Source organism: Prenolepis imparis, unplaced genomic scaffold, assembly GCF_030444845.1.
Source record: "Prenolepis imparis isolate NDT839.2.m4 unplaced genomic scaffold, iyPreImpa1.0 SCAF_14, whole genome shotgun sequence".
NCBI lineage: Eukaryota > Metazoa > Arthropoda > Insecta > Hymenoptera > Formicidae > Prenolepis > Prenolepis imparis.
The window spans coordinates 8,940,730-8,957,214 of record NW_028141172.1 but is presented as its reverse complement, the minus strand read 5'-3'; the positions used below and the strand labels follow the sequence as shown (position 1 = coordinate 8,957,214).

The 16,485-nt window shown below is 22.7% G+C and overlaps 1 protein-coding gene across 1 annotated transcript; it reads right to left on the bottom strand.

The window, feature by feature from the left end:
- Nucleotides 1-1,783: 1,783 nt before the first annotated feature.
- Nucleotides 1,784-11,697, bottom strand: LOC145945682 (aminopeptidase N-like). The gene is made up of 8 exons (XM_083054783.1): nucleotides 11,527-11,697; nucleotides 10,338-10,521; nucleotides 9,066-9,228; nucleotides 8,330-8,411; nucleotides 6,427-6,794; nucleotides 5,162-5,452; nucleotides 4,237-4,465; nucleotides 1,784-1,868 (listed from the first exon to the last, which is right to left on the bottom strand). The coding sequence occupies exons 1-5, from the start codon at nucleotides 11,553-11,555 to the stop codon at nucleotides 6,773-6,775; spliced, it is 480 nt and encodes a 159-aa protein (XP_082910909.1). The 5' UTR covers nucleotides 11,556-11,697; the 3' UTR covers nucleotides 1,784-1,868; nucleotides 4,237-4,465; nucleotides 5,162-5,452; nucleotides 6,427-6,772.
- Nucleotides 11,698-16,485: the final 4,788 nt, after the last annotated feature.

Here is a 16,485-nt window from a genome sequence, read left to right as displayed (position 1 = left end):
CATTTAATGATATTTTTTTACTTCTTTTCCTTTTTTTCTTGGAGTAAATGTTAAGTTAGAATTCATAAATGTGTTTAATATAATATGTTCAAAATTCTACTTTGTTTTTCTCTTTTCATATTACTTTCCTTCTTAATAAAGATAAGATACAATTAATCGTCATTAACATACAAATATTTTATTCATTTATACATTCTAATTTTATTTTATTTATCTCATCCAAGCATTAAAACATTGTAACATAAAAGAGAAAGTCGCATCAATATTACTGCACAACGATATACATAATATTTTAGAAATTATAGAAAAATTTTTCAGAAGATACGAAATAAACATAAAATCATATATTTTTAGCACTCGGCATTTTGGAATTATAATTACATTAAATTTTATTATTAAAACTTTTAATATTTCACAAAAAAATTAAAAACAATAAATATATAATATTATAAAAATGCATTAATAACAAAATACTAATTATCATAAACATTAATATAAAATAATAATGCTAATATTAATATTAATTATTACATTTAAAGTAAATATTACTAATAATAACTAATATTACTAAATAATATATTAATGTTTATATCCCACATATATATATATTTTATATCTTATATTTATTTAATATATTAATATTTAATAGAGTGCTATAAGTATAATCAATATAAAGAAAATTATATACATGTGTGTTTGTGAGTATATAATAAAAATTACATAAATATAATTAACATTTATATTAATACTAAAATTGAATTATATGTGTGTATATATATATATATATATATATATATATATATATATACATATATATTGTATATATAAGAGCTAATTTAACTTTAAATACATTTAAATACATTTACAATATAATACAAGATAATTAGAAATAATGAAGAAAATAATTCAAATGAAGTGATGTAAGTAATAAGTAATTATAAATAAATAAGAAATATATAAAACACACATTATAATCATATAAAAAATTATTTTAAATATTTATGTTATATTGTTCGACATTTAATAAAAAATGGGTGCTGCAGTTGTTGATGTACTGTGTTATAGTTGCACCCATATCAATTCAAATAGACGTATTGAGCTTTTCGTTTAAACTCTCAATCGAACAAATTGTAAAAAAATTGCAACTGGTCGTCCACTTTATGAGAACGTGTTCTTAACTTGTGCTCAATATAATATTTGTAACGTGAGAGTGGCATATTTCTTCTCGCAAATTCACGTATCTAAAATAAATATTATTTGAATTTTGATTGTTTTATCAATCAGAAATTTTATAAAAAGATTTATAAAAAATAAGTATAACATTTACCTCGCCAAATAATTGTTTACCAGTATACGCATTATTAATAAGCACAATTAATGCCACTTCTATACTGACTCGACTATATAAAACAATTATATATATATATATATATATATATATATATATATATAGATATATATTTAATAAATCCTCACGATTATGTACACTTATATAGAATGAAAGTTATTACCTGTGTTTTAAATATGCATAATACTTTAGTATTTCTTTAAGTATTGCAGTGTTCTTAGCATGTCTCGCAAGAGTAAAGAGAAACATATTAGCAGTTAAAGTGTAAACTTTACGCTCATTTTCTTGTGCAAGCATCTCATGATCTCTTAACATTTCCTTTTCAAATTCCGGTATTACGTGCCACAGATAATTAAGGATAATGTTAGGATTTTCAGAACAACCAAAGTATTCCAACATTTTATAATCGGAATTTTCTTTGTACATATTTAATGCCATCAAATATGCAGTGTACCATGCACTAACGTTCGCTCTCTTTAAACCATTACAATATGTCCATTTCTCCCACCCAGGGGAAATTCTACAATAAACAAAAAGAAATGTTCTAGTTTTTGACATATTTATTATCGATTTAACTTATAGCATCTTTATATTACTAAACCAAAACAAGCGCGCGCTATGCGCGCGCCAATCTTCGATTTTACATTCAAAAGAATTATATTTTCAAAAAACTAATATAAAGTTTGTTGATAGAAATCAGTTGATAACTGTCAAAAAATTAACCGATTTTAAAGTATTATAACATGCATATTATTTTTTAAATATATTATTTAAATTTTTATAACACATTATTTCAAAACTTAATTAGGATATAACGTTTTAATTAATTGATTTCTGTCAAAAAATATTAATAAAACGTTAATTTGCTAATTAAATTATAAAATAATAATACGTTAAAAATATAAAAATAGTTATATGTTGTATATAATATGTTATAACACCTTATCTTCAATTATAATAATTTTTGACAGAAATTAACAAGGCAAATATTCTATTGTAAGAATTATAGTTTTTTACATTTTAGAATTTTAATTTTGAAAGTTATTCGCGAAAATTAATCAAACTATAAGTCGTAAAGCAACGGACTTGGGCGGGTTTTAAAGGGTTTTTCAAAGTCTACAAAACGAGCCCACAAAAAATGTTCTAGGCCTTATAGAGGCATACCCCCCGTAGGGGAACGTGATGGCGAAGGGGAGTAATAATCTTCCTCCCCAACACCGGGGATTGAGGAAAGACTCGGCTGAATAACGTTAACCGAGTCTCTCCCAAAGTTAAAGGGTGAAAACCTCCCCCCTACCTACTGGGTGGGAGACAGGAATGGGGTTTTGGAAAAAATTTGGAATAAAAAAATTTATGTAATTTGCAACATGCAACTGCGTACTTTTTCTTAAAAGCAACTATGTGTTTTTTTACATCAATTATGATTTGTCTCATTATTCCGTAAAAGTATTAAAGTAAGATTACCGAAAACTGAATATTTTACAAGATATTTTACATTTAACGTCAAAAAGGCCTACAAAACGAGCCTACAGAAAATGTTCTAGGACTTATACAGGCCTTAATTTTTGCAATCAAATAAGTTTGAACGTTTTTCGCGAAAATTAAGGCCTTTATAAAGCCTAAAACATTTTCTGTGGGCGCGTTTTAAAGGTCTCTTCAAGGCCTACAAAATGAACCCGAAGAAAATGTTCTACGACTTACACAGGCCTTAATTTTTTAACTCAAAGTTTAAACTTTTATAAAAAAATAAATCATCATCCTGAAATAAGCACAATAATTAGACAATTTCAAGGATATTAAGCAAAATTCACATCTCACGGCGGACATCTTAGATTTGTGACAGCTGTCAAACAGTGCGGTCGTGTTTGAGACAGCTTTTTACAACGCGAAATAACTCGGAAATAATAAAATTAATGTCAAGAGGTTTCCTCGCACGATTATTCGACATCGGCACAACCAATCAATATCGCGGAAAAGCAGTGACACGATCTTCGATATATGCAAGTATCGACTTTACATCTCTTTTTTAATAATAGAATAAATATGCGGAAAAAAGATTCATATATAAGCAAATATAAGCAAATATATTATATACATATATATATATATATATATATATATATATATATATATATAATGTATCCGCTAATGAGTCCTTTCTTTTGTATAATCTCTGTTTGTACATACGGAAACAATGATAAGAAGAATAATGGATAAATAATAATTATAAGAATTTTTTTTGCAATGTATTTTTTGAAGAAAATTTTTTTTTATTTTTTCTTAATTTGTATTTTTATTTTTTATATTCTATTTTATATTTTATTATTCTTTATCATTTTTATATATTTTTTATATTTTTCTATTGTGTCGATTTTTTAAATCGAATATATTAAGAAATCTAAAAAAAATTCCAATGTATATATATATATATATATACACATATGTATACATATATATATATATATATATATATATATATATATATATATATATATATACGTATATAATAGTATAATATAGTATAATATATAGTATAATATGATATATAAAAATTTATATGAATAATTTATATAGGAAATATAAGAATAATTTTCTCTTATTTCTTCAAAATTTACTTCATGTTGAAAAAACTATGTAGAGATTATTCTTGTAACGGCTTTTCATTTATTTCTTTTTATTATTCTTTCTGTATATATGAACAGAAATTATATTAGGTTAACAAGAAACACATACGTATGTGGCATATATTATATACAATATTATAATAGGTATACATATATTTATATTTGATTTTATATGGCATTTTCTTTAACGTAATTTATCTAACATATGCGTACGGGATATAAAAAAATATACACAAAAATAATTAAGATTAAAAGAAAGCTTACTTATTTATTGTACAATTTTGTACATACAAGTCCAATTTATTTTTGGCTTCTTCTATGCACAAGTAATTATTGATAACACATTCCCATTTTATGAGTTCCTGTTTTAAATATTTACTCAATCGTCTTCGATGGGTTCCATTTGATCGTGTATATCCTCGTATCTATATATGAATGTATATATGTACTCATTTCTGTGTTCAAACAACACTTTTATTTTCACTAATACTTCCTACAATTTAAAACATACATTTTTCTATGAGATTATATACAAAATTAAATATAATATATGTGAAGAAAAAATACACATTTTTATTTACCACAATTACTATATATTATATCACTTCAGTTAATGATTAAAATAAGCTCCGAATTAATAAATTCACTTAAATTTCTAACGTTATGAATTATTTTTCAAATAATTTTTCCTTTAATTCCTTTTTTAGCAAATTAATAATATATGAAAAAATCGCTTATTTTTACACTTTTAATTTTACGCAAATTCAAAATTTGGATATGATACTCTGAACTGTGAATTAAATTAAGTTATAAATTAAAGTTTGTCTTTTCAGCAGAAGTTTATAAGAAAAACAAAATATAAATTAAGTAAAAACAAAATTTATATTACATGATCTCATTTAAAATAAAAATTGTAAAATTTCATTGCGATTAACAGTAAAAAAAGATATGCATAAAATTGTATCAAGATTTGTAGAAAAATTTAATAGCATATTATTAAAAGCATCAATAACATATCATTAAAAGTTTATCATATATAATTAGCACATAATTAAGTTTTTTTTTTCATAACTATCTATTATCCTATTTTATGAACTTATATCAGAATTATGATATAAAATAGTTTATATGTATTGACCTCTAATATCTATATTACGATTTTCGATAAACTTTACAACTTGTAAAATACCTGGAGTACTGGAGGAAGATCCTTGTCAGGTACATTTATAATTGCAAAAATGTTCGACAAATATTCAAAAGCTTTGATCATAGGGTACCATGCTATGTAATTTTTCTCTCTTTTCGGTAAATAGCTCCCAAGATCCCAGAATATAGAGAAGTTTTTTCTCCAACGCAAGATGAAACGCGTCATCGATAATTTGTGCTCGATTAAAAACATGTATATTTGTATAATTTTCAGAATTCAAATAACGTGCAATTCTTCGCCAATTCTCGGGATCATAGTTGACGCGATAGTATCCTATTATTCAACAAATAAATTTTATCGATTATTTTTTTGAATGAATATAATAAAAAATATTTCAAATCATATATAGTTTATTTTCTTATATTTTAAGCATGTAAAGCTGTATAAGAAATTAATATTTTTATACATATGTATATTATAATAAAAAATGCAAATTTCTTATCAATATTATCAATTATAAAATTATTTTACGCCGTTAATTGGAATGAAAAATTAAACTCCAAGAAATTAAACGACGTACAGAATTTGAAGTTGTATAAATTTGATGGCAATATTGCAGAATACTTTAAAAGAATATTATTATTTGTAAATATGTGAAATATAATTTTAATCTTTATATAAAAATTGATTAGAATTTAAATATTTAATAAAAGATCTTTTTAATATAATAAAAGAAAATATGGATAATAATAAGGAAATAATTATGATTTAAGGCTCGATCCTGGCTTCTCGCCGACCATATTGGAATTGTGACGTCAGAGGCGAGAAAACACACTAAAAAATTCCTAGATGCCATTTCGAAATAAAAAGATATTTCGATGAAACAGCACTTCGAATGGCTTTAGCACATTCTTAAAATATCTCGAAAACTATCCTTTTCCCTTTATAATCAATCAACAGCTGTAAAATAACTGTAAATAATATTAAGCCCAGTCCGTCTGGTCTTCACACATGCGCAGTCATTCCTCATGACAAAGTCTGATATCACAATTATTTTATGGTTGTTGATTAATTGTCAAGGGAAAAATATAGTTTTCGAGGTATTTTAAAAGTGTGCTAAAGCCATTTCTAAAATAGTGTTTCATTGAAGTATCTTATTTTCATTTAAAATTGGCATCTAAGAATTTTAAGCGTGTATTTTCTCGCCTCTGACGTCAGAATCCAACATAGCCGCGGCGAGGATCCAGGAGCTTTAATAAATATATGTATACTAATATAAGAATATACTATTATGTGATCATATTTACCAGTTTGTTGTATATTGATAATGATCCATTGATCTTCATTTTTAATGGATATTTTTGACTCGGGATTTGACTCCGTTAAACAATAATCAATATTTGGCAAACTTATGTTGAAATTGATGTTCGTTTTCGTAGTATAGGTGACGGGTATAAAAAATGGTATTTGCTTGAATTTTTCGTCCATCGATATATTCACGTAAGCTCTAGAATAATCTCGTATCGCATTTAGCACAGGACAATAATTCTGTTTAGTCCAACTATTCATCACTTGTTTTATATTTAGTTTGTAGTCCTTAATTTTTGTTTGATCTATGGCGGTCTGCATAATATTCCCATAGATCATCGGGAGTTATCGAATTAAGTAGGTCGATCTGTAAAATTTAACGTTGTAGAAATAAATATTACATACAATATAATTGATTCACATTCAGAAGATATAAAATCTTAATTATTCGTTTTAATTACGAATACAGCTTGAAGATATTATTTTAAGTTATTATTTTAATAACAACTTTGAAAGAATATTTTTTTAGGTTAAAATAAGTCAAAGAATTTAATCGAACTTTGAATAATTGTCGCTGTCGAAAGGTATATTATAATAACATCAGTTGTCGCTGACAATAGTGTGGCAACAAATGATTACACAATCGAATTTCAAATTTTAATCTTCAAATAGATGCTCAAAAAAGGAGATCGACGCGTTTAAACAAAAAGAATTACTTTCCAAATCAAACAAGTTTCAATTAACGATTAAGATCCTTTTTCTCTTTTTATCAAATTCTATAATCTTAAAACTACATAAAAATCTGAAATTATAAATTAACTCCAATTCAATTTGAAATAAATTACTTTAAATATAATCAATAAACAAAAAAAAAACACTTTAACGAAAATTCTACAAAATTCGCGAGTTATTCGAACCGAATTATATTTTAAAAATAAACAAAACGCGCGAGATTTAAATTTCTTAAATGATTTGATCCAAAAATGGACCAATTAACACAAAAAACGCGAAATTGTTTAATATGACAAAATCTATAATTTATCTACAATATAATAATAATTTATAGTTCTATAAAAATGTTGCAACTTTTGATGCAAGCCAGATTCAAACATAGACAACATTTTTTAATGGATTTGTAATTTGTTGTGTATATCGAAGAATTATTTTGTCTAGATGCAAACCTCGTTTTGCAGTAACAATTACAAATTCTTATCATAAAATAAAATCACATTATTGAAAGCACCATGAAATATAGAATAAACGAGATAAAATTTCTTTGTTAATACATTATTACAAAGTATTTAGTTAAACATATTATATGTAATTGTTATCATATATATTATTATTTATTTAACATGTAAAACCAAACAATTTCTTGTTGAATAAAAATATGCTGCTTTGATATATATTTTATTGCTTAAACGTGATTTCTTAACAAAATAAAGTGACAATCAACAGATTGCATAAAATAATGCTAATATATAATTTGTTTCCTTAATTACTTAATTTTTTATTATTATATTTTATGAAATATTAAATTTGTTATATTTAAAGAATTCAATATATATTATTGTTTACTTTATCTGAGTACTTTTGTATATATGTATTTTTATTATAGTTGATCTCGTCTGTTTTTATTAACTACTTTGTGGACCGATTTAACTTTTTATTAACGTTCACTGATTCTTTATTTTTCAAATTTTTGTATGTTACATAGGCAAATTTGGATACTCATATATTGGACACACTAATTTTATGAACTTAATGTATATCTTTTTATCTTGTTTAAAAAAAATACATTTTTATTTTTATTCTGTATATATACTTTCCTGCATGTTTTTATATATATATTTTTTTGATATATAACTATTATACTTATATTACAATGTGTTTGTCACTTACTTCGTGTTGAAATATGTGTTGATACTCATCCAAAATGTATTATTGGGAAATACACTTTCTAACATGCGCCATAAAATGGGTCCTATTATAGTAATATAAATTATATAATTATATTATGTAAATATTATATAAATATGTATAATTATATATGTACATATATACTTTAAATAATTTTAAGGTAAAATAATTTAGTAAAAATAAAGATGAGCGGAGGCACTTTCCCTTGACTTTGACCTTGACATATGTTGTTAATGTGATGACCATGAACAACATTTAAAATATCTATAAACGTAAATATGCAAATAATGTAGTATTTACGCCAGGTTAAATTCAAAGTATGGAGTTAAACTCATATTTACATTGTCAATTTTATTTGTTAATAACTCTTTAATGAAAAATAACCGACGCTAAAACCTTTCTAAAATATTGTTCAGAGCCATCATATGGCAGGGACAACATATGTCGAGGTCAAGATCATCGGAAGTGCTTCCTCTTATCTTTATTTTTACTAAATTTTTTTCTTTTATAGGCTAATCAAAATTAAAAGAAATAAATGTAAAATTAAAATTTTTTAATCTCTTCTTATTGTTAGATATTTATGATTAGCAATTTAACTATTGTTTAATTATATTATTTACAATTTTTTTTATATAAATATATAATATGTATATATACATTTTAATTTAAAGTAATTAAATTATATATAATTCACAGATATACATACATATATACATACCTATAATACGATAACGAATAGAAAGTGATTGAATTGTAAACTTTTTAAATGTATCTCTTGCAAATTCTCCATAAATATCGGAAGGAAAATAAACGTCTAAATAACGCGATTCGTGTAGATCTTGAATTATGAACAAGTCCATCATCCGAGAATTTGGAAAGACCTAGAGACAGAAAATAAGATTGCATTAACAATACTTGCATTATAATACGCACTGATATATGCAATTATTCGTTATTTTTAAAGAAAGCTCTTATATTTTGTATAATATAATATTATATAATTTTATAGTAGTTGTAAATTTACACGTGATATGTAAGTATTTTGACATATAAATAATATTAAAATTATTCAAAAAATAAACTTACAAAATTTTCCAAATTATAATACAAAATTTAAATATACTTGCTATCTGCTCTATAATGTCTTTTTTAAAATTATTATTAAAATATTGTAAGAAATTAAAAAAAAGGATATTTAAAATTTATCTTATATTTAATATTATATATTTAATATTTTTTTATATTTCTTCTATTTTTAACTAATAGAGGGGAGACAATTTCAGATCTTTTTATGTTGTCACGATATCAACAGAAAATGTCTTATAAATTAGTATTAGAAATTTATAATAATAATTTATAATAAAAATAATAATAATAATATAAAAAATAATAATAACATAAAATAATAATAATAATATAAAAATAATAATAATAATAATATATAAAATAATAATAATAATATAAAAATAATAATAATAATATAAAAATAATAATAATAATATAAAAATAATAATAATAATATAAAAATAATAATAATATAAAAATAATAATAATAATATAAAAATAATAATAATATAAAAATAATAATAATAATATAAAAATAATAATAATAATATAAAAATAATAATAATAATATAAAAATAATAATAATAATATAAAAATAATAATAATAATATAAAAATAATAATAATAATATAAAAATAATAATAATAATATAAAAATAATAATAATATAAAAATAATAATAATATAAAAATAATAATAATAATATAAAAATAATAATAATAATATAAAAAAATAATAATAATATAAAAAAATAATAATAATATAAAATAATAATAATAATATAAAAAATAATAAAAATATAAAAATAATAATAATAATATAAAAATAATAATAATAATATAAAAATAATAATAATAATATAAAAATAATAATAATAATATAAAAATAATAATAATAATATAAAAATAATAATAATAATAAAAAACCTTATCAACGATATACGTTTCGACGAACTTAATGAAGCCCTCGTTTAACCACCAATGTTTAAAACAACACGGATTCAAGAGATCACCGAACCAGTGATATATTATATCATGAGCTATTGCACGTATTGCTACAGTTTTAAACCCAGCAGGATGTAATTCTTCATTGTAGAAAATATATGTTTCACTGAAAATTATACATAACAGGATTATGTCGATATTTGTTATAAGCCTGCATTTTTAGCTTGTATTAAAACTATAAGTTGCATATATAATGGTGCAAAATAATTCAAATATTTTTATTTTCAAGATTCAAGATTATTTATCCTATCAAGCAAAAAATAGTATTTTAACAAGCACATATAAATGAATTAATTATACTTTGATATACAAAAAAAGTTTAATTTTTTGTAACAATGTATTTTCATGTATTATGTTAATTATATCTCCAATTATCTTATTTATAACTTTAAGTGCATTTCTCTTTATCTCTCTTTATCAAAAATATAATAAGCCAGATATTTTATGTTTCCCATATTTTTTCTTCGATGTGTGATAAAATAAATCTTCTAACAATTCTTTGATTAATACAAAAAAATGTAGATATACTCATACAATATAATAAAAGTACACAATAAATTCAATGATAAAGATATAATAACATATGTCCTTAACATTAAAACTTAAACTTGTATATAGTAATCCAATTAATTTTAAATTGATTTTTTGAATTTATAAATAAATAAATGTAGCTATATTACATGATAAATACATATAAATGTAGTTATTCTATAATTTTAGGGTTATATGTACATGTATTATTGTCATTTATTAAAATTACTTATGAAAATTACTTTAAGCATCAATACATAAATTTCTGACGTATTAAATTCTTTCTAAATAAATTTTTTACATGTATTATTTATACATGTATTATTGTCATTTATTAAAATTACTTTAAGCATCAATACATATATTTCTAACGTATTAAATTAATATGACGTTATAAATTTCTTTCTAAAATAACCGGGAAATTTTGTCATAAATCTCTCTCTAATTAAGCTTCTACAAATTCTAACAATAACCGTATAAAAATGCATGTCTTTGTATTTTTTTTAATTTTAAAAGCTGAAAATAAAATATATTTTAATAAGTTATAATCATTATTGTGTTTCTTAAATGTATGTATTACTCGTAAAATAGCAGTCCCCAAATTTGCATGACTTTGTCCCTGAAATTCGGAATAACGACATAATCCACTTTAGGGCCTCTCTTCAAGATCTCCCAATTGTCTTCCAAATATATGGTTACATTTCCGACAACATCTCGCGCAAATTCAATGTAAGGTACCAAGTGCGATGGCCACCACGTATTTTTATATAATATATGAAATTATACATTTAAGTATAAAATATGTATAAATAATTCCATTTAATAACTGGACTTCTTTGGAATTTATAATGCTTGTTACCAATAAGTTATTATCACCAGGTTTATGTGTCACGTGTAAGTAATGTATACTTTGAAGAAACGGATAAGAAACATGTTGATGTTAAGTTTATTTCAAATTTTGTCGATATATGTTCCATCAGCAAATCAAACAAAATAATGCAAACTTTTCATTTTTACTTTTATTATTGTATAAGCATTTCTCTAAGAAAGTAAATTAATATCCATTGGGCTTATATTTTTTTTATATTTATTACATATTTAATTTAATATATGAGAAAATATTGATTTTAGATATCTATTAGGGAAAAATTATATCAAGGCTTAATCCATTTTTTTATTTTTATTTTTCTTATTATGTATTAAAATGATCAAAAAATAAAAAGATGTTACATCTAAATCTGTTTTCATGTTATATGCAATATGCAAAATAATATAGATAATTATTGAAATAAAAAAAACATTTAAACGTTTACTTATACATTGCATAAAATATCTTTTAGAAATTGAAACCTCTAAGATAGCGAATTCTTTACTAATTTTTACATGATTATATTTAAAAGGAATATCTAAATGTTTTGTATTTGACTTACCTTAATCTATCTTTGTAGAATCACGAGCCGAATCACTTTAGCCAAAAATGAATTGCTTAATTCCGATGTTACCACTTCGAAAGATCACCGAAAACTGACGACGTTTGCGGTATGATAACATATGAAATACATAATCTTATGTATCAAAAGCTTCTCAAGGTTATACGTAATAATCATCTTATTCGATCGTTAGTAAATCGATAAAAGTCAATACATAATTAGAGTTTTCAAGAAACACTTTGTGTCTAATACATATAAAATAATTTTCAAGAAATTTATTTAAGAAAATTGTATGGTATATGCAAACAGAATTATATTTTTTATTTTTGTCTTATTTTTATAAAGAATTATTTCTTTCCTTGTTACAATTTATTGGATAATGTATGAAATAAGTACATTATTTTACATTTTTCTATCTTTTTTCTGAATTTTTATTCTACTGTAATGTGAGAAGAATTAAAAATTTTGTTCTAATGATACGGAATCAGTAATGCAAAATTCAACTTTTTACAAGTAAATTAAATCAATGTGACTTTCATATGAGAAACACAATTTAATTACCTTTTTACGCAGTACAAAAGTTTTATAGTAAAAACACATCTATTTAAACATCGTATTCATATTTTGAAACACAATAATTTTTTAAAAAAGATTTTTTTTTTCTTTAATATAAAACATTTTTTTCACAATTCTATTAATGTACATAAATAGAGATGTTTATACAATGAATTTTTAGAAATTGTGCACTTGTACATAATTATTTAATTTCTTTAAAAAAAATAATAGCTTTACTTTTAATTTAATCAGTATCATTTAGTTCTTAAAGTCCTAAACAATTTTAATTTTGCAATTTAATGTGTGTTTGTAGTTAAATTAGTAACTCACACAATTTGATTAATTTTTTTATTTTATATTATCTCGATTTTTTCCTATTTTCTATAATTATCTTATTAAAACGCGCATAGTAAATAATATACCTAATTATAATTAAAAAATATTTTCAAGGTGTGAATTTTATTTTTCTTTGTTTTCTTGTACTTTACCTTCCTCTTTAAGAAAGATAAAAGAAAATTACTAATGGTAATTAATATACATATACATATTTTCAATTATACATTCTGATTTTACTTTATTTATCTTATTCCATGATTAAAAAATTATAATGTGAAAAAAAATTAATATTATTGCGCAATGTCATACATATATTTAAGAAGTCGTAGAAAAATTTTTTAAAAGATACGAAATAAACATATATGTAAAATTATATATTTTGGCATGTTGAAATTATAATTACATTAAAGTTCGTTATTAAAATTTTCGTTATATTACAAGAAAAATAAACACCATTAATATATGTCTAATATTATAAAGATATTAATAATAAAATATTAATTATTGTAAACATTAATATAAAATAGTATTGCTAATATTAATATTAACTATTACGTTATTGAATGTACTAAGTAAATATTAATAATAAATCAAATATTAATGTTTATATCCTACTATATTAAATTATATATTAAATTTTCTATCTTATATTTATATTATATTATTTAACATATCTTTATATTAATATTTAATAGAGTGTTATAAGTATAATTAATATACATAATATCATATACACATACATATACATATATGTATAATAAGCATTACGTAAAAATTATTAATGTTTATATAAACAATAAAACTGAATAATATATAAAAACTAATTTAACATTAAATACATTTAAACACATTTACAATATAATACAATATAATTAGAAATAATCAAGAAAATAATTGAAACCAAGTGCTCACGTAAGAAACATGTAATTTATAAATAAATAATAAATATATAAAATATTAAAATATGTAAAAAATTATTTTAAATATTTATGATATATTATTGGACATTTAATAAAAATGAGTGTTTTACTGTATTTATATTTTATACGTATTGAGCTTCTCGATTCTCTCATTCGAACAAACGGTGAAAAAATTGCATCTGATCGTCCATTTCATGAGAACGTGTTATTAACTTGTAGTGAATATTATATTTTAAATATGAGGGTCTTATATTTATTCCCGCAAAATCACGTATCTAAAATTAATATTATTTTAATTTTGATTGTTTTATCAATCAAAATTTTGTAATTAATTATCACGAAAAACGAGTTTATTAAATAATTAGCATAAATTATATTGATATACAACATATCTCCGAAAGAAACAGAAAAATACGTACACCATTTACAATATATGATATGTAATACATTGTGATAAAAAATAAGTAATTATAACGAAAATTTCATAATAAAACAAGTATAAAATATACCTCGCCAAATAATTGTTTACCAGTATACGCATTATTAATAAGCATATTTAATACCACTTCTATACTGATTTGACTATAAAAAAATTATATATATAGATATATATTTAATTCATATACATATATATATATATGTCACATATGTATGTACATATTTTCACCAGACATAAATCGAAAGTTATAACATTGTCAAAAGTTCATAGCATTGTGCTCTCCAGAACATTTGTTTACATTAAAATATATTTATAAGATGTTTTTAAATACAGGAATATATAAAATTTTTATGATTATAAAGAAAATGATAATAAAAACGTTTAATGTTGAAATATAAACATTGTTAAAAGTGTCAGTGATAATAAACGCATTCATGGAAAAAGAAGTTGAATTAAGATAGAGCCACTGTTACTTAAAGAAATTAACTGAGTAATCTGAAACTAATACGTAAACCAAATTATTAGAATATAAATTATAATTATTAGACGAATTATTAGACTAAGCTAATCCAACAAAAGAGTCAGGCTTTCCATGACTTATTTGCTAACAGAAACAGATAAATGTAAATTTTTATTAAGCTTTATTAACCCATTCTCGCGTCCTTCTTTATTTCCTGTTTGACATACAAAATATTTTTGATATGCATGAAGAATTTTGATCAGATATATAAAAACAGATGTTTTAAAAATGTTATTTGTATAGAATTTAGTACATTACACATTTTATAGAGATTTCACCTATCTCTAAATGCCATTTATAACTAAAATCAAAAGTAGTTATCTATTTGAACACTGGTATAACTACTTACTCTTTTTTTATTTTTCAGTGTTAGTAAACAAAATATATGCTAAAGTTTAAAATTATTTTTATGCAAATATGTATACAGACGTATAATACAGACATATTTTCAAATATCTCAAATAGATGTGCAAAAATTTGTTTCGCTTTAATATACACATGTTCAAATAATTAATTAATTAATTGTGCCAACTAGATAATATTCATATTGGATGCAATTCTGCGTCACTTCTTAGATCTATAATATTGTTCAGACAAAGTTTAAAATTTGGTCTGGCATTTGCTACACCCCAGCAACGCTGCATCAACTGATATAATGAGGATGGACAATCGAGAGGCATCTGCAACTTGCCTCCCTCGCGTACGTAACTTATCACTTCGAGATTAGATTTTGTTGTAGAGTAAGGTTGCTCACCCAATGATGTAATCTCCCACATTAGTACTCCGAATGACCAAACATCGCTCTGAGAAGTAAATATTCCGTTCGCTAGGGATTCCGGTGCCATCCAGCGAACAGGAAGCAGACCTTCACCTTCCTAAAATAAAATTTTAACAAAGATAAATATCTTATTCTAATTATCCATTTTTGCAATAAGAATTTTTAAGCAAGAAACTAATATTTTGCATTATACATTTTGTTTACTAATATTTTGCATTATACATTTTGTTTACTAATATTTTGCATTATACATTATATACATATATATTGGAGAAATATATACAAAAATATATGCATAGTCTTCATTTTTCTTAAATTCTATATATATATATATATATATATATATATATATATATATATATACAGGGTGTCCGGTAATAGTCGCATCAACCGTCGTGTGCAGGTAGAGCTAGTTAAACCGAGTAGAAAAGTCCTCTACCATTTTGCGATATTCTCAATAATAAGAGAGATAATAATTAATAAAGATCGGCCAATTCGCGTGACGACGGCGAGAAGAGACAGCCCAGTTTTATGTAGTACTCTGCGTTGATACCACTGCTT

Coding starts and splice junctions, on each gene's coding strand:
- LOC145945682 (XM_083054783.1), bottom strand. CDS start 11,555: ATGCAAATTTGGGGACTGCTATTTTACGA. Junction 10,522..11,526: donor TGGGGACTGCTATTTTACGA/GTAATACATACA, acceptor TATAATTTTCAG/TGAAACATATATTTTCTACA. Junction 6,795..8,329: donor AACACATATTTCAACACGAA/GTAAGTGACAAA, acceptor TAAATTTTACAG/ATCGACCTACTTAATTCGAT.